Here is a 20,884-nt window from a genome sequence, read left to right on the forward strand (position 1 = left end):
ACTGATCTTGCTAATGTAAGACCACACATGAGTTAATACAAACATGTCATAATAAAATATTCACTGTAGCACTGTACGGTAGTAAATACTGTATTTTTTATTATTCCTTTAACATTTAATTCATTTAGATTGTCTTCTGATATAAAACTATGTGGTATCCCTATTGCGGAATGTAATATAATTGACATGAATATTTTTTTTATTACATTAATGTGTGTGCTGGGGAAGGGGATAGAATTGCATTCAAATTCTGTAAGAAAACATGGCACTGCTACTTAGTACTCTATACTTTTTAAATGCTGCATAAAACATGCTTAATTTTTTAAATTGAGATTATAATTTACAGTTGGATAAACTATAAGGCAAGAAATGTAACTAGTTAATTATAAATTCTTTATTTTATATATACATCTAGATTACAAATATGGTGAGAGAGACCATATATAAAAAAAATGCAAATTCTCTACAAGAGTATAATTGTACATAAAAAAGTGCTAAATATCAAAGATATATGGAACTAACAATTTGAAATTGAATATGCTGAGAAAGCACCAAAACTCCATATAAATATTAATATTGTAAAAATAAATCAAAACAAAAATATAATTAAAAAAATACTGACATTAGTTCATTTCATTAGGAATTAAATTCACAATTATTTTGTAACCAATGTAAAAATCAGATAAGAAATTTTTATAATATATCTGATCTATAGTTCTTTTCTAGATTTGCCACAAAATAAAATATTCAATTCCTAGGTTAGAATTTATGTATTAATTTCATACTTAAGTCAAGAATAATTCATAACTCATTGTTATATAAAGCCTGAATGCTTTTATGAGAAAATGCCCATATGTACAAAGTGAAAAAGCTATTTGTAGCCATAAATTATTAATTCAAAACATTCACATATACTAGAAAGGGGTAGGAATATTTTTTTTTTTTGTGAGAAATCATACTATATGTCCCTCTCCTATCCTCCACTTAAATAGTTTGAGGCCCTATTAAATACATCATCAGGGACTAAGATTTCGTATTTTTAAGCAAAAATTTTGTTTTCCTTTAAACTGTTTCTATGAATTCAAACATATATATATATATATATATATATATATATATTTGTTAAAACTAGGTACATCAATTCTGGTTACTGATGATAAAATTAATTACTATGATTAAACATGTAATTAATATGTAAAATGTTTTATTAAATTTCACAGAAAAAGGATGAGTTTGCTTTAAAAAAATGCTTTATATAAGATGTAGCCAGTTTATATAGAACTTAAATTTCAAAACAACTGAAATCCAATATCTACATTTTTTTATGAAGACGAAAATATCAATTTCTAATATTGTAAGATTAATTAAACATAAAAATGACAATTCATTATAATAGATTTAGTCTTCTTTTATTATCTTATCCTAATCAATTCTTCCTTATATGATGGTTGTTGTAAATGTTAGACCAGAGCCTTACATGAACCTTAAAGCAACTTACTTTTTAATTAATTGAAAAATGAGGAAATTTCATCATAATTCTCAATTTGAAAATATATTGTAGATTGTATCTGGCTTGTTAATTTTCCCTTTAATTTAAAAATAAAAGCAAATTATATATATAATTTTGTAAGAGTTGGAAAATGCTTTCCTTTCATTAGCAAATCAAACTTTTCCAATGTTTTTTTTTTTTTTTTTTTAGAAATGCAAATGAAAAAAAAAAAAAAAATTACAATATTTCTAAAAAAATATAAATATTTTGGCACTTAATCAGCTACATTTTTTCCTGCAATAGCATTCATTTTACAGAAAAGGCAACAGTTTAATAATAATTTAAAGTTAAAATTAGCTATCATTAGTTACATCAAATTAATTAACAATTTAGTAGATTTCAATGATACCAGAGCTTATTTTAAAAAGGCATATATATTACAATGGGATTGGTTAGCTAACAATTTCATTACTAGCAGATGAGTAATAATCTTTAACTATGTACTGTTGACTATTATACATATAGATTAGTGTAAATATCATATCAGACTCGGATATCAAAAGAACTAGCCTCTATTTTCTAAATATTATGTTGTAATTTATCACATTTTTGGCAATAAAATAAAAGTACAACAAAACTAAAGTACCAATTTATGTTATATAGAACTGTATCACATATTTGTAATAATAAAACAAATGCACAACCACAAAGTTCAATAAAATAATTTATCACATAACTAAAACAAGATTTTAAAATGTAATATTTCAAATAAGTGAAAATAGACAATGTTTTTTTTCTTCGACTTTTTGATAAATAATCTAAACCAGCAAAAGTAAGCACATTTTTATGCTATCAAAAATAATTTTCTTTTCTAATCTGTTCAAATTAATTTTTACATTTAAAAATAACTTCAATCCATCATAAAAAGTCAAACTCGGCTATTCACTCACAATTGTATGAATTATTCTAAGAATCACTGAATTGCATTTTCAGTTTATTTCTAACTGACAAATAAGATGAATCTGGAATATCTAATTGGACATAAGTACGACAATGTGATCCTTTTGCAAAATTATTTTAAAATGTTATTCAAAAATATAAAAGCTAACTATCATCTACAAAAGAATGTTGATTTAAAAAGTACATAATTAGGAATATTTTTAAAAAACAACAATTAAGTGGAATGATTATTATATCCATCTATGCAAAGTACAACAATGAAACAGCAGACAATTCTTTTCCTTAATATGACTAGAGACGCATAACATGTATTGCAGAACAGTAAAAATAATACACTATATACTTTTAAATTTGTAATAATTGAAACAACAGTTTTTCACATATAATACACTAACTGTTTGAAGGAATTAAAAGACAAAATTATGCTATTTTTACTGTTTTTTTACAGTGTTAAAATATAAAAAGCAATTTTTTTAAACGACTAGTAAATTCATGCAGAAAATCAAATAGTCAGTCACCACAGAAAACAAGTCAACTTCACAAATGCAAGAGTAAATTACTCTTTTGTATCAAGGAACCCTGAAAAGAAAATTTTAAATGTTATTATCTTTCATTGATTTCAGAAACTTTGCAGTTTACATAACAGTATTTTAAGCAATCATCTTTATTATTTTCATCTTTTCAATATAATGTAATAAATACAGGTTTATATTATTTTGAGAAATTTGCAAGAACATTACTGCAAACAATAACAAAAGGAAAGTGCATTTAAAAATTTAATAATCAAGAGAATTTGATAATTGACTTTTCATTTTAACGAACATTCAGTTTCAAATTAATGGAAAATCTTAAGTGAAAAATGCATTTCTTTCTTTCTCTCTCACTACTGTTAAGTAGGTTGATTTTCTATTTGAAGGGCAGGAAACTTAATCAGATACAAGAGGTTTAATAATTTTAGAATTATAATGTTGCTAGAAACTATGCAAACTGCTCTGATGATATTTCAATAGGCAAATTTCAAAAACAATCAAGTGATAATAAAATTACATATAAATGGACTACATGCTTTGAAAGTAGTCCTGAAGTACAATGAACAGCAAGAAAATCCTCAAATATAGATGTGATCCTTATCATAATATCTAGAAACAAACTCTAAATTTCAAACTTTTTAAATATATATATTTTTAAAAATTAAGATAGGTCTAAATGATTTGTTTATTGGATACATAATTCCCCCTTTTTGTCTTGAAGTACAGTACATTTTTTGAATAAGTGATTAAAAACATTTCATACATAAAGCGTTTCTTCTTCTTCCTTTCTTTACTATTTGACATTTTCACTTAGCTGATATTATTTATGTCAGATAACTATACTGCTTTATTATACATATGGTGCCATATATATATATAAATTAAGCACTGTTTTTTAAGTCTGTATATAGAAGTATGGTTATATACTATAAGTAGCATAGTATGGTATAGTAAAGTAGTATAATCAATATTACCATAAGTTTTAAAGGAAAATTAGAGAAATAAAAGCTTATTAGCAAAAAAAAAAAAAAAAAAAAAAAAAAACAGCAACCTTCTTTATGTATCTTTAAAATATTGCTTTGTTTTTGATGGTGAGCATCAAAATATCAAATTTTATAATGGAAATAACAAATAATATCTTGTGCTAACAATAAAAAAATGCATTCCTACAAGTTTTATTTGCTGTATGCAATACAATTTCATATCAGCTATTAGTAAATTGATTGTATTAAAAATAATCCATTTGTATTTAAATATTAATGAAATTTTTTGAATTAAATAATCATACATTTAATGCAAAAAAGTTTTTTTTTTTTTTAATTAAATCAGCACTTTAGTTCTATAACAGATCTATTAGACAAGTAGAATTTCATATGTAATTACTGCTAATTTAGGAGATGAATCATTTGAAAGATCTAAACATTTTGAATCGTCTTTTACATGCATATCTGGATTGATAAATAAGCAATTTCAAATATAAAATGCATTTACTAATGAATCAATAGAAGTAATTTATGCAATAAATGGCCAAATACTCTGTTAATTTATTTAAAGAAATTTATACTAGCCCTCAATCAAAATTGTTAACAGAATTCTGATAATGTTTAGAAAGGAAAAATGAAAATTATTGATAAGGTATATATAAAGATGAATGGATAAGCTGAGAAAGATTTATAACTAGGGTGCATACCAATAGGCCAATTTATAAATTGGCTACATTTTTTTTAAAATATTATATTCATTTTGTGTTTAGTTACAACAGCATCTCATAACAAAAGAAATCTATCTTGTATAAAAGAAATTAAAATTAATAGCAATGTTTTATAACTACAAGGAATAATATAAAGGCTTAACATCAAGTAATTATTCCATACTTAAGTTATTTTAATTATAAAGTTTAATTGACTTTATAATATCCATATAATACTTACTATCAGTCCCTAACGTATCCAACAATCTGCAGAATGGAGATAAATATATTGACAATGTCTAAATAAATATTTAAGGAAGCAAATATGTACTCTTCAGGGGATAGAGAATATCTATGCTTTCCTCCTATCATCAACTGCGTGTCAAATACCAGGTACTGGAAAAAATGTTTTAAAAACATATATAAATACTAAATGAATTATGCATTCAGAGAAACATAACTTTCCATATAATTTATTTAAGATAATAAATTTGAGTATAAGTATAAACTCAGAATTTAAAATACACAGATTCATTATTCCTCATTATTCACTAGTCGAATTTCCGAAAACATTTCCGTTAAATTATTGTAGATTTAAAGTCTACATTTACATATTCTCCATAAATTAATAATACTGGTAATTATACATTCATATATTTTATAAATTTCAACTCATTTATAACAAAAATTATTCTATCTGCATAGTTTCATTTATAAAATTAACTACCTTTGAAAATCAAATGGATTGACAGGATCAAATGATATATTGCATTTAGTTCTAATCAAATCTCTTATGCAGAAAGGGATATTTTATAATTTTCTCAACAAATATCAAAGTGGACAGATATCAAAGCAGCAGCATCAAAGTCTTACATCTGTTATATTAATAATGTGTATGAACCACTCTGATGAACTTAAGTCATATAAATGCAACTGTCAACATTATTTAACATTTAACTGCATTGTTTATAAGGTACTATAACTTCCTTTTCTTCAATTAAATGCACAGTGAACAATAATGCCATTACAATTATTCACCACATTTAACTTATATTAAATTAGCATATGTAATGGCATATTAGTTGATGCATCGTCACATGCCGACTGTAAAAATTACAAAACAATCTGGAAAGATAAACAGAACCTCCATTCCTTTGCAATAGAAGAAAAATCAAAAGAAAATTTCAATTTTTTCCCCCCTTTTTACAACAGTGACTTGTGCATTCTAAGGATTTAACGCAGTTAAAATCAGAACTAAATTATTAAATAAGCAAAGTAAGCAATTTGCTCATGGGACCCCAACCTTTAGAGATTTTTGGGGGGGTCTTAATTTATTTAATTTTGTTTCTATTTAAATATAATGGCTGTATAATCAAACTTATTCAAATTAAAATTAATATTGTCTGTAATTTTAGAATATTATTTTAGAAACATTCTAATTAATTAAATCTTATGTTAATAAATTAAATGTGTCATTTTATTATTTAAAAAAAATGTAGTATTTTGTTTTTCAATATTATTTAGATTGCATTAAGCAAATTTTTATAATTTCTTTACTATTTTGTTTAAAATTACTTTTGAATTTTCATTGTGCTTTTCGTTTTTACATTTCAGTGCGACAAAATTTGCCACTTCAAAATAAATATATAAAAATTGGATTACAATGGATAGAAAAAGAAATTGGCAGTGAAAGTTTGAATAGAAAAAAAGGATCCCAAGATTTGCAATGCCTATGGGCTCTTATTAGACTTTATTAAGTCTTCTTTCAAATCATCAATGATGTCCAATTTTCATTACAGATGCTGAGCATAATCTGAGAACTGAAAAAATAAATGTACTATTCAAAAATTAGAGTAATAAATTTGCTCACCAAAGAAAAGATAATAGCACCCAAGGAGGCATATACGAGCTGTATAATCTGAAACAGAGAAATAAATATTTATTACAAAAATTGTAAAATTTTCTGTTGTCATACTGTCAGTTAAAATGAAAATAAAATCTTTCGTGTGTAATAACTATGAATTTTCAAATGCATCTAAATTTTAGATAATCAAATACTAATTTTTAAAAAGTAAAAAGCATTCCCTCAAATTATATTAATTTCATAAGACTAAGCAAATTTAATTAATCCATATCCCTATTTGTTAAAAGTAATTTATTAAACACTTGCTTGTGTCACTGTAGATTGTATCATTTGTAGATGGACAGGAAGAAACTAGTTCATTATCGATAATGACATATTATTGATAATGATGAATGAAAGAGACACTGTTCTCTTATTTTTAAGAAAAAAAATATTTAATATAAAATTACTATCTTTTTTTTTATTGGTACAAATAAAATTGTATTTTCAGTATTTAATTAGTCAACGTCTTATCCTCTTTAGAATTATGGCTGGACATTTCTACATACTTGATCCACATAAAAGCATGCATTAAAAATTAACATATGTCATTAAGATAATCAAATTTATTCTACACAAACAGCTATACAAAAATTATTTTGTACCAATTTTCTTTTTTGTAGAATCTCTACTCAACAGCACACACACAAAAAAAATAAGACATATTAACATTATGATTGCTACACTGAATAATTTTTTTTTTAAATTTAAAATCTACAAATATATTATCAAATAAGTAAAGGCTTGTGCTTCTAAACATAATAAATTTATCAATAGCATTAATATATTAATCTATTTTCAACCAGTTTCATTTAAAGAAATTTAATTTATAACAATTTCACTTAAGTCTGAAATCTTATTTATTAAAGTAATATTTTATGTAATTATAAAAAGTTAAGACATTCAGTTAGAACTGTTGCTGTTCAAAGGAAAATAGCTATATGCAGGAAATAAGGAAAATAATAACCCTTTTTTTATTCAGATTTAATAATTTTTCATTAATGCATGTGTGTAGGGAAGAAGATGAGAAAAGCCAAATGTTATTTTATAAATGCTAAAGCTTTTTAGAACACTTTTTTTACTTTCTTGTATGCAACGAGAAAATATTGCTATTGGCAAATATCTGACCTCAAGGTTTTGGCAAATCTTCACTTTTCACACCTCTCCGAATAGAAAAAACATTTTTGGAATTATGTCCGAGAACACGAAAACCATGCAAACATTGTGGTTAAATTTCGTATATGGACTTTATACAAAAATTGGGGATTTTATGAAATTTTGAACAACATTTAATTGATAAAATCTGGCTGTCTGAGTACAAGTGAGCATCACAGTCACAAAAAGCTAGATGCATAAAATTTACTTTACAAGTTTAGCATCTAAAATATAGATTCTTATTAAATTTGGAACTAAATCTTTAAATGAATTGACAAACTATCTCAAGCTATATTTCAGCATGCATAAAAATATAATGACTTGAAAAAATAAAATTTTGTATGTGTTTGAATACAACTTCAGTTTTACACCAATTTTAATTCCAATCGGTAAAAAAGACCTGCAGAAGGTATATTTAATTTTCAAGTACTTGTGTATTAACTGCATATAATCAATCAACTGTCCGCAATAAACTGAAAAATAATGGGAGGATTTTTGTTTATTTCAGCATAAATCAATACTCTATAAGATGGAAAGGCCAATTCAACTTTTCAGAATTCTAACAAATGATCAAAATACTCACTCTCCCAGGAAAAAACATTGCAACAAATCCAAAGCAAACCAAGACGAGGACAGAAACCATCAGAAAACCAGAGCACAGAGTAAAGTCAATCTAAAAATAACAAGGAATGAAAAAAGAATGCCATAAAAGAATATAAACATGCATAAATCTAAATATATTTCTACCATGTATTAACACAATTTTTTTCTTATTTTATGCATTATATGAAATCTATCACTGAAAACAAATCAACAAAATTATATTCAAATATAATATTAAATTTTTTCAGAGCTACATGTGAAAATTTCTGGATTTACACATCTAAAAAAGATGAGCATATTACATTACATAAAAATACTGTGGCTACTTTATTTGTTCTATATAATATTAAACAATGTTAAAATTGCCATTGAAGATAAAAATCATAATTAAATTTGTTCATATATATATATCTATAAATATATTTAATTTAAGATTAATTCTACAGTTATATTGGATTTTTTTTCTTTTTTTCCTTAGACATTCTTAAAAATTTACCAATGCAAGTGATTATAGGTTAATTTAACATAATTTTAAACGTAATAAAGTCAATTTAGTGAAGTAAATTTAATCAAGAAAATTGATTATTTGAAAAATAATTAGACATAACACTACAAAACTTGAAAACATATACCTTAGTTTGGAATGCAAATATGGTGAGACCAAGACAAACAACCTGAAAACAAAAATATAGAAAATGAGCTTCAGTATGGAAGAATTAAGAAAGTTTAAAAAAAACTATACTTTCAACACTACTTTCAAATCTGTTTAAATATTGATACAAAAGTTTTGAGTGAAAGGTTAATAAAAATTTACCTATCATAATATATTAGAATCTAATATACAAAGGTGGTCATAATATAACTTCACAATATAAACTCATACATACTGAATCGACCAATATGAATTTAAAAAAAATCAAGATATAGTATTACATCATTATATCTATATATATATAAAAAAATGAATTATTTAAAATCTGGACAGCTTAAATGGCAAAACTAATTTTTGGTAAGTAATTGCTGCAGAGTGGTGATTAAATGGCATGAAAAAAAAATGCTATATGGCAAAGATAAAATAAATCAGAACTAAACTGGAAATTGCTTTTAAAGACAGAAAAGCAAAACATTTGAATTTCTCAGAAATTCCATGTTTGAAGTTGGAACATTTAAGATAATGACCATAATGAAGTACCATAAGGTCTAAAGGAATATGCTGAATATTACATCTGGTGGCATCTTTCAAGTCACATACAGTTTGTTCTCATCAAAATATCCTTCACTCCCATATTATCTACCACGTACCCTGCTTTCTATCATTTTGTAAAGTATCAACATGAGCAAAAACAAGCAAGCAGAGCATTTGTGCAAATAATCAAATTGCATTTTTTATATTCTCAGGTTCGGGTTTCTTTATTTGTACTTGTGATCAAATTTCTAACATAATACCATTGCCATTTATTGGTTTTCAATACAATGATGAATTAGTAGTGCATAGGTCATTTAGAATTGTTTTTAGTAATCAGAGTCATAATGGTTACAGTAGATGAATTTTTTTCCCTTCTAATTTTTGATTATATAATTTAATATGCATATATAATGAATTTTACTCAAACTTGTTAAACATTGCAAGTCTGTGCATATGTGAAGTTATTTTATGAAAACTTTGCATAATTTGTATAAAAATATATCATCATAAAAGCTGAATGATGCAGCGTTCTTTAAATAAACAAAGCTTTGCATTAAATTACAGTCATAAGAAGTTACCATAAAACCTATGTATCTAAAGCTGAAAGATAACATCTTTTGTGTATGAATATTCATAAAACACACCTAAAAAAACTTTAATTTTATTTGTAATATAATAGAATAAAGTGTTAAAATAAAAATATACCATCATAACTGTATACATATAAATTAGTATTTATGCACATACATTTTCTTTGGAATCTTTGAACAAAAATCATACTTAGAGTACAATAAGAATTCATTATTTACAAAACTGCATCAATTTACACAAATTTCAAAATTTTACAAAATGAAGTGGAGGAAAAAAACAAAACTGAATTTTTGAAAACTAATAATAAGTATTTATAATTTTTTTCATATCTGATATAAACATCAGACCACATTAATATATGCGAAAAAAATCAGATATATTCATTATCAGAGAGCAAATGTTCATGTTTTTGGAAAATTTGGAAAATTAAGTTAGGTGGTGCGACTATAATTGACTAATTATTGCAATTTTTATTAAATTATTATGTCTTATTCTACCTTAATATTTTTACATATTACTTCCTCATTTCTGTACAGAAGAAATGGTTTTATTATCGGGACCTAGCTGAAATTAAGTTGATCATGAACACTGTTAAAGAGATTTAGAAAAAATCTAATTGAACTATAATTTTAAAGTGAGTTGAGAATTATAATTTAACATAAAAATGTACAAATATTAAATATTCTGCTTAAGGAAGTAATGGACATCGAGCATAAAATGCAAATAATAGAAGATTAAATAAGAACTTACAGCACAGATAGCAACTGCTATCATCACAGCTTCTGTATCATACCGACTGCAAAAGAAAATATAATACATTAAAAAATATTTATCACTAGACATATTTATCATTAATACAATGAATAAACATTTTTCCAGAAAAATACAAACATGATAATACATACCTAGCAGCTAATCCCAAAAGGAATGCTTCAAATATTGTCTGAAAAAATTGAATTTTATAAATAGCACATCAAATTTACTTCATTTTTAGTTAACAGAAACAAAAATGAAAAGTTTAACAAAAAGTTACCCTAAAAGTAAATTCTAATAAGCAGAAGAAAACATAACATTTTACAACAATATAATATCTACTTTGAAATATTTATATTTAAATTCTATTTAAGAAATTTGAAGTTCAGATATTAATATTATAAACAAAAAAATGAACAAATACATTTATTTTATAGTTAACAGGGCTTAAATAAATGATATAATAATTTTTTGATGAAAACCTTATTTTAATTCCATTTCGGTTTTAATTTATTTTTCTATAATTTTTTTTACAAAATGTATATAAGGATGCATATAAATATATATTTTCATTAATTTGATGATTGTTTATTTCTGAAAATATAAGCACATTAAACTAATCCAAGATAAATTTTTTATTACTTTTGACAGCTGTTATTTTAAAAGTGATGAAACAGAAATAAGACCTAACCAGTAGTAAAATTATCAAATTGATTTGCCTAATTTTTGGACATGTAACTTTAAATGCACATATTACATTAAAGGCATTTTTTTAAATGCCAGAAACTTAATTATTTAATAATTTTACTACTTTTTTTTACATCAGATTCATTACTTTTAGGGGGGGGGGAAGGCTTTAAAATTTCAATTAGTCTCTTGAGATAGATAGTTCTAAATAACCACTGAAGATTATAAGAATGCAACCTTTTGCTCATTTATAAGACTAGTAATGTTGATGAACAATCAAAGATAGAGCATATATTTAACAATAAGACTCAACATTTTAAGTTTTGAATTTAATTTTTTTAATAAAAAAACTAATATTATTTATAATAAAAATAATGCCTACTTTTAAAAATAAAGTTTTAATATAGTTTTAGGAGGGATTAATTTATATTAAATAAATTGGTATATACATACATATACAATGTATAAAACATTCTTATCACTACAGAATTTAGTTCAGAAACATCTCCCAAGTGAAACAAAATGCAAAAGCACAAAAGATAATTAAAAAAGAATTTATTTAAAAAGTACACATATTGTTGTTAGCAAGTGTTGTATGAACAATTTTAAATAATTCTTGTACAATAAAATTTTTTTCTGGTTTAATACTTTTAAGTCTTTTTTAGCCTAAAAAAAATTAACTGTGCAATTATTTGTTACAAGAAAATTGTGTTTTAGAAATGGTAAAAGAATCCAAGTTTGACATTAGAGGCTCAACTGTACAATTGTAAAATTTTATAAATTTTAAAAAAAAAACAAAGCAATTATTTATATAGCCTGTCAATGCAATATAGTTGAAAAATTAAATCATTTTTCTGCCAAAAAAATCATTTGATTTCCTAATTTTATATTATTAAATAAATTTGTACTTACAAAAAGAAATAGACAAATGAAATTTGCTGGGAAAGATCTTCTCACACCCTCACAACATGCCAATACAATGAGCAAAATAAATGTCATTATACTGAAATAAAATATAACAAGTAATTACTCAATAAATATGAACAAAGCATAAAATTAATTTCATTAAAAGTTACTGTCAATATTTCAACACATTCCTTATTCATGAATACAATAACTATATCATATGGAAATATATTCTTATATTATTCCACATTCAGTAATTATTCTACTAGTTATTTAATCCCTATATAATACAGATTAGAACTCTTAATTATTCAGATCCTGCAATTTTTGCTAGCTACTAAATTTTAATACTTTTCTATTAACTTGGGGCACATTTTCCTAGCCCTATGCTATAATTCTACTTGTTTCACTTCGATGTTGGCTAATTTCAATTTTTGGCAGATAGAAATACTCAAATGTAAAATAAAAAGCTGAAGAAGTGTTAACTAGTAAAATAAATTATAAAAGCTCTTTTAAAAGTTATAATTAAAATATGTATTACTTCTGTATTAATATATTGTGAATTTTGTTCATAAATAATAATTTTTAAAGGTTTACTTATAAAAAAATTCTCAACTGTAAGATTAAATTAAAACCAATAAAATAATCCCCACTTAAATAATTTAAGTAAAAATTCTTCAGTCAATGAAGAATTCTAGTATGATTATTAATAACAAAGACAAAATGTGTAAATACATATTTTTCATTTAAAGAATAAGTACATGCTATAAAAATATAATCATAAAATTTGAAATATAAATCATGTATAGAAAAACAGAACAAAAATCATAGAGTTTGATACTAATATTCCATAACAATTTTATTATTATGATAACATTATCGAAGCATAGTGGCATAATATGACTATATTTTTTTTTCACAACTTTCAATAACTAATCTTTAAATATCAATAAATATTGTATTTTATGAAAATATGTGGCATACATACAATGCAATCCAAAACAGCTCCGGATGGTGCATGGAATACAGTTTGACTTTTGGCCTGTAGGAGGAAAAAACGTATTTAGAACAATCAGTAGATAATTCTGATTTAATCTTAAAACAAAAGCTTAGGTAAGTTAATTTTTTAAAAAAATCTTAAAAAAGCAGAATATCAGGATTGATTTATGAAAGACTAAGCTTTAGTGGTTATATATCATTATTTTGATGTGTATCACAAATTAAATAATGGAATACTATACCCCTTCCTCCTAGACTGTCATATTGATTATCGGTGACCAGCAGGTCCAAATATATTACATCGAAAGAAATTCAGTGAGGCAGTCAACATGTTTATTATAGGAATGGTAATTTAGTAAAAATTCTTTATATCCCACAGGAAAATGTCATTGTGATTTAACATGCAATACAAATCCATATGAAGCTCATAATGAGTTCCTGTTGATAACTAGATACACTAAGAAATGTGGGGAAAAAATATAGTCTGAATTTGAACAAATTTTCAAAGACATATTAAGATAGAACAATCCAATTTTTTTCTGCATTTTGTCTCAAATTTTGTTATTTTATAGAACAATGGATTAAAAAGAAGATTTCAGAAATGCAATAATAATTTATTTTGTGACGAATAATTTATTTTTCAAATGAAAAAGATACAAGTTGTAGTTAATATCATAAATATACCACTCTTATTTGTGAAAAATCAGAAACTACCTTGCATGCGAAATTCTTTGTTGAATATTGTATTGAGTAATAATTACAAAAAAAAAAAAAAAAAGAAAGAAAGAAAGAAAGAAATAACATGCACTGCATCACAATTTTTTTTGGTAATGTTTTTCTTTCTTTAAAATACAAATTGAAGAATAAAATATTTTCCACTCCAAGTCTCATTTCTCTCATTTATTGCCCTAAAATAATGAATGCATTTATTACCCTGTATGGAATTTTTACTGTACATCATACTCAAATTTTTATAGTCAAATTTTTAAGTCTTCAGCTTATGTACAAAAATGTTACAAAAGAGAAAAGTAAAATATATATAGTTTTCTATTATCACATAAACTGCTGCTAAAAACAATAAGAAGCTATACTTACTCATATATAAATAGACAAATAAATCCTGTAGTTATAGCCAGCTGTACCATAAGTATGCTGTACACCTTTCTAATGAAAGCTAAAAAAAATTATTCCTTTACTAAGCAGAGTATTTTTTTTAACTGAGATGATATTTTATTATTGGATAAAAGTATTTATTAATCTTCAACTCATCATAATCAAGAATTAAATAATACAAATATAAAAAATAGTTAAAATACGAATGATCAGAGGTTAAATACATTAAAAATGATTAATATCTTTATAAAGCAAAGGAGTTTTGTTGTTTAAAATATGTTATTTAAAAACTTTCATAAATAACACAGAAATGAGACATTACCATGACGTATGCTTTTTTCTGAAAAGGAATCTTCAAATCCACCTCCAAAGTTTGTATCCGATCCATACAAAGACATCTTTGATTTTCAATATCTAAAAAAGATTATGTGAGCAGAAGTTAGAAAGTTTTAACATTGCATTCAAGAAAATAAGTTAACAAAATTAATATGAAACAAAAATACAAGAAAAAGTAAGATTATATTTTGAAAAGAAATATTGTAACCAATTATGCCAAAAAGTTGGAAATCAACCGATTACTTTAATCTGATATGATGAGCTAACATGTGCAAAGTATAATTTTAGTGATATAGAAAATAATGCTTCATCATTATATTTTAAATGTATGCATTGATCAAAAGAATATGTCCAATGCATGAAGATAATGTTAATCATAAAATGGTTTATGTAAATACTTGTTGTACTTGTTTTTTTTATTAAAGGTTAAAATTGGCACCAAATCCAAGGCTTAATATATTTGAAAGAAGTTTTTTTTCATCAAGTTTAGATTTATTTTGTCTCTGAAACAAGACTGAATTTTACTAACAAATTATCTTTATCTCATGAAGTTGATGGAATAGGAGAACTTTGAAATATATAGATAAGTCGAAATTCATTCAGGTAGGATAAATAACTAAACAGACAAACAAAACAAAACAAAAGATTCTTGCTAATTTGAAAAATAAGGAATCATCTTAACTAAAAAAACAAATCCATGCCTTTCAATTCTAACTGCTATGTTACATGATATGTATTTCAGTATTTATATAATCAAGATATATTTTAATTTTCTTTTAAAATGATTCATCTTGCTAAAGGAAGAGAAGATTTGCGAGACTTAGCTGTGGTACTACGTATTATATATAATTTCAAAATTAGTGAATGCAATTTTGAACACAGAGGTTATGATGAAATGCACACAAGAGAATTATTTATGCCAATGGTGAAAATAGAAAAGAAAAAGAAGAAAGGATAGGAAAAGAAAGATTTGTTACTGGTAAAAAAGCTACATAAGAAAAAAGGAGATTGAATGGAGACAGGTTTAGAAAAAATTAGATTACAGCTGCAATTCAGAAGAACAACAGTGAAAAAGCTAAATTATTGAATGCTAACACTGATTTTCCTAAGATATTTATCAATAATTTTGATCCTAAAGATGATAATATTAATCTATATTTGTACTTGTTTGAAAGGCAGTTATGTTCCTAAAAGTTTTAAAAACAAAGCAAGTTAAGTATTTAACTGTCTTTTTTCAAAGTGATGCTAAATTAACTATTAGGGAGCTGGTTGAAGATGTTACAGGTTTGCTTACAAAATGTTTCAAGATGAGTGTAGAATGGTTCCAACAACAATTTTTTAGAACAAAAAAAAAATAATGTTGATATAGTACCTAGAATCATTTTTATACTGAAATGAGAAATTTATTTGAATATGGGATATCATAATTACACATCACAATTATCACAATAGCACATCATAATTACAATCCTCAGAAAACATTTAGCACATCACAACAGCACATTACAATTACAATCCTCAGAAAACATTTAGCACATCACAACAGCACATTACAATTACAATCCTCAGAAAACATTTAGCTTTGCAGAAAATATCTCTCAGCCAGTTACATAAATTGATGTTTGAATTGGAAACTAAACATTTCCCCTCGCATGATAATGAAGGAACTTGGCTAACAAATGAACAAAGACCAAAAATAAATAAGAAATTGGATAGATATGAAGACGATATCTTTATTCCAGAGGAAGAAACCATAACCAGGATATATCATTATATAAATATCAGTGAAAGATTAATTCCCTCTGCTCCAATAACAATAGCATCATACTATTTGTGGCCAAATGAAAGGAACTTTTAAAGAAAGAAATAGATTATCTATTAAAGAAAGACTAAAACAGTAAAATATGCACAAATTTCTTTTAAAAATGAACATTTTCTGACTAAATAAATAAAAATGTGGTGGTGATAATATATGCATAAATCCCACAAACAAATTTATTTTTGCTCTAAAAACTAATGCTATGTTTATTACCACCTAATAGATAATGACTACATTTCTTCTTATTTTTTATACCATTTTTAATTATAATAAAAATTTAATTTGTAAAGAATTAATTGAAATCTTAAATTAAAAGTAACATTAAATTGCACAAAATATTACTTCACAGCTGATTCCATTCTAAGGGGGGAAAAATAATAACATATTTCAAATTTAAGCTATCTTCTTAAGAATGTGTTATAAATAAAACTAAGCAATATTTTGAGGTGATCTATTATTAATCATGCCACATGATTTAAAATCCAAGAACAATTACAAATAACTGAAATATAAAGCATCTACTATCAAGATTTATTTATTTCCCCATGGTCTCTTAAACACTACACCATACCTATCAATACACAGAAAGCACAAAATGTTAAAATATTGGACAACAATAATTAAATGATGCTATTTATCAATTTGAATTAATATTTGGATGTTTTGCTATCAGAAATACTAGTTAAAAATATGTCTAGTAGGGTTTTAAAACAATAATATATTATATATATATAGTAAAGAAATCATATTTCTATTGATTTACGTATTTTTTTTAATTTTTAAAAACTTTGCTTAAGAAAACAGATTTATTCATTAAGTAATGTTAAGATTTTTTTTTCCCCAAAAGCACAACACAAAATCATGAAATGATTAGAATCAATAATTATCACAGTTATACATATTTCAAAAAAGCAGATAACCACTTTTCAACTTTTATCCCATTTCAGATAAAATCTTCATCTGATAAATAATAGTTACTTGATAACTTATCAATCAGCCTCCGACTGATAATCATATAACATTTTTTGTGCAATAAATATTTCATCTATTATGTATAAAATTAGAAATTCATACAGGCAATGAAATCTTTTATAATGTAAAGAAGGATTAGGTATCCTTTTTCAAAAAGGGACAAAAAAATTTTTTTCTTTCAATCATATCTTCCAATACTGCAATAAAAATGAATATTGTTTAAATTAGTTTGATCTAATATATTGTTATTCATAATGAAACTTATTCAGATTTTCCAGTTTTTATTTATAATCAATAGCGAAATAGATATTATTCATTATAACTCAGGATTAATTCATTAGTTGGGGTATATTATTTAAAAATATTAGTGAATGTCAAAAAATTTTAGCAACTAAAGTTTATATTAAAAAGCTCTCAATTCCAATTACAAACAAGATTTTTCTTCTGAATTTATCATATTACAGAAAATACAATAATTATATAGTTATAGTATGAACAGAGTATTTTACGAATCATAAACCTAAAGGTTACATTTAGTCCAACAAAATTACAATTTTCTTTCTGCTTCACTATGCTTTACTAAGAATATTCTAGAATAAAATTTAATTTTTACACTCCATCAAGAAAGTTTCTAGGAGTTATAAGTAAAAATTCAGTACTATTTCTTAACCTTGGCAAGAACAAGGTACATACTGTTCATTATCAAATTCAAAAACACTTTACGTTTTTATTCATGCATCAGAAGACATTTATTTCATCAAAAAAGGGAGAGAGGAAACATGAAAGGAGAAGATGATTACATTTAGCAATAGGGTAAATTCAGATTATTTGTGAAAGTAGGAAGCATAATAATGTTCACTCTTCTATGTACCATTCCTTAGAGGAATATAATAGTGAAAAAGTGCTAGTCTTGGGATCCTAAGATGAACAGTAGCTTTTATTTTCCCATTTAAAATGATTGCAACAAGTTCTGGAATATGTTTCAATTTCAGATTAAAGATACAACAGGAATAAAAAATAATAATAAAAATAATTTAAAATAAAACTTGTTTAAAATTAAGGATTCTGTTTAACTAAAAAAATTTTTTTACTTATATATAAATACAAATATTACTGAGGTGCTATATTTTTCAAACACAATAAAGCTAAAAATCCAATTCTTAAATTTTATAAAATATGGTGATCATAAATCTTCCAGAATTTAATCTTATATTGTTTCACCAAAAGCATAATGCCTAGATGACTGAAGAGGTCATTTTCAAGATCAATATAAGGACAATGTTTTTAATTTCCTATTGAACTTTAATTATTTTTTAGATGTTATTTAAAAAATTTTTAATCTTTATCAAACTTGAAAGAATTTTAGAATATTGGTGAAAATTTTTCAAAATGGATTATTCTCCAGAAATTACTTAATGAATTTTCTTCATCTAATATTATCCAAGAATATGAGCTACAGATTTTTAATAAGTTACTGCAATTTTAAGCAAGCAGTGGAATATTCTCTGGAATTCTTGACCTATCCTGATTTTCAGCATTGAATTAATGCCATAAAGACAAGCATCTAATGAAAGAAAAAAACTAGATTTCTAAACCACTATGTTCATGGAAGATATCATAATCAAAATTTATAAAAGCATATGGTTTTATGCTAATAATTGTTACAATTGTTGCACAAAAAGTGTTGAAATAATTTTAACATGTACAAACAAAGAAAACTTACATTACATTACAGAAAATTACATAACATAAAATAACAATTTTGAGTGATTTACAAAATCTGATTTAATTTTTCATTTTATAAATATATATTAAATCTTTAAAATGATTCTTACCAGTACCTTATTAATAACACACCCTTTCCTGTGTGGCAGAAGATTTTCTAAGAAAGAATAGATGAATATTACCAATAAATCACTCTTTATAGGAGAATGAATCGCTCAATTGCGTCACAACAGATTTAAACTCTGGTTTCAGTTTTTGACGGTCAGTATTTACAGTATTGACGCATGCGTATTGGATGAAAATGGAAAATTCTAGTTTCGAATTCTCTCAGATTCTAGATCGTTCGTAAAGCACAGACAGTTAAAAAAAACACAACATTTGATATTAATAGTCTCTTTGTTCTAAATTTTATTGAACAAAGGCTGCAACGACTACAAACTTTAAAAAAAAACGATTAAAGGAACTATTAATAGTAAAGTTAAAATTCATTTTTTTGGTATAAATGAATCTCATTCGTTCGATTGCATCATTCCAAGAATGAAGTGTGTTATCTAAATTAAAAAATAGAAAGATATCCCATTCCTAAATATCTATCAATATTTACTTATGAAGGTATTCACTTCTTTGTATTCTTTATTTTTTTTCAATCATTTTTACTTTTAATAGCCCTCTACAAAATAATTAATCAGTTTCCCGAATAGATGTAATTCATGTAATACAAAAAAAAAATCTTAGAAAATAATATTTATATAAAAAAATCCTTCCATATTCAAATCAATTCAGTAAAATATTTTTTGGTTAAATATGCTAAACATTAATTGATACGAAAAACAGATGGAGAAAGTGATTGATCATAAAACGGTTGATAAAAAGTCGTACTAGAACTAATCAATGCATTATTTGAAAACGCAAGGGTTTCATTGTCCGTCAAATGCATATTTTTATTTACGAATAATACTCTTGAGTCATTATATTACCAAATATCACCACTTATATTAATGCCAAAATTCTAACAGACACTGTCATTATTTATATATCTATAGGGTTATATTAGAGGGCGCAAATATTTCACAATTTCGAAGTTTGATATATTATTCTATAAACGTTCTTAACTAAAACATGAATATAAAGTGCGCTTTTCTTTGAAATCTCCTGTGTTGTGACTTTTATTCCTAATAATGAGATAATACCGTGAAATTACCTGGAGGTAAAACAGCTCTGTTTTATCTGAAATAAAATGGTATCTACTATATGTAGAAACATAGGAAAAGGAGGTGCAAAACAAAAAGATGAACATTTTCATACAGAATATAGAACTGTAGGGATAACTTACAGAAAGAAGAGCAGAAATTATATATTCAAAACGATGTATATATATATATACCGGGTGCGGCATAAATTCGTGCAAACTTCAAAAAATCATAATAAAAAAAGCAATGCTCGAAATAAATTGCGGAAATATATTCA

General features: G+C 24.8%; 1 protein-coding gene across 2 annotated transcripts; it reads right to left on the minus strand.

Annotated features, from left to right (window-relative positions):
• Window positions 1-686: 686 nt before the first annotated feature.
• LOC129976087 (protein lifeguard 1-like) lies at window positions 687-19,935 on the minus strand. 2 transcript variants are annotated; one of them, XM_056089466.1, is made up of 12 exons: window positions 19,528-19,935; window positions 14,888-14,979; window positions 14,548-14,626; window positions 13,442-13,495; window positions 12,460-12,550; window positions 11,013-11,050; window positions 10,858-10,903; window positions 8,963-9,004; window positions 8,311-8,400; window positions 6,540-6,587; window positions 4,911-5,065; window positions 687-3,028 (listed from the first exon to the last, which is right to left on the minus strand). In XM_056089466.1, the coding sequence occupies exons 2-11, from the start codon at window positions 14,961-14,963 to the stop codon at window positions 4,913-4,915; spliced, it is 717 nt and encodes a 238-aa protein (XP_055945441.1). In that variant the 5' UTR covers window positions 14,964-14,979; window positions 19,528-19,935; the 3' UTR covers window positions 687-3,028; window positions 4,911-4,912. The 2 variants fall into 2 exon arrangements, with proteins under 2 accessions (XP_055945441.1, XP_055945440.1); XM_056089465.1 differs by having other exon boundaries at window positions 19,534-19,933.
• Between the last annotated feature and the right edge of the window lie 949 nt (window positions 19,936-20,884).

This window comes from Argiope bruennichi, chromosome 7, assembly GCF_947563725.1.
Source record: "Argiope bruennichi chromosome 7, qqArgBrue1.1, whole genome shotgun sequence".
Classification (NCBI taxonomy): domain Eukaryota; kingdom Metazoa; phylum Arthropoda; class Arachnida; order Araneae; family Araneidae; genus Argiope; species Argiope bruennichi.

Bases quoted from the DNA above. Each gene is read 5' to 3' on its own strand.
- LOC129976087 (XM_056089466.1), bottom strand. From the start codon at position 14,963: ATGTCTTTGTATGGATCGGATACAAACTTTGGAGGTGGATTTGAAGAT. The intron at 12,551-13,441 runs GTATGTATGCCA...ATTTTATTTCAG, and splicing joins GAGCTGTTTTGGATTGCATT to TATAATGACATTTATTTTGC. The intron at 5,066-6,539 runs GTGAGCAAATTT...CATTTTTTCCAG, and splicing joins GTGCTATTATCTTTTCTTTG to TACCTGGTATTTGACACGCA.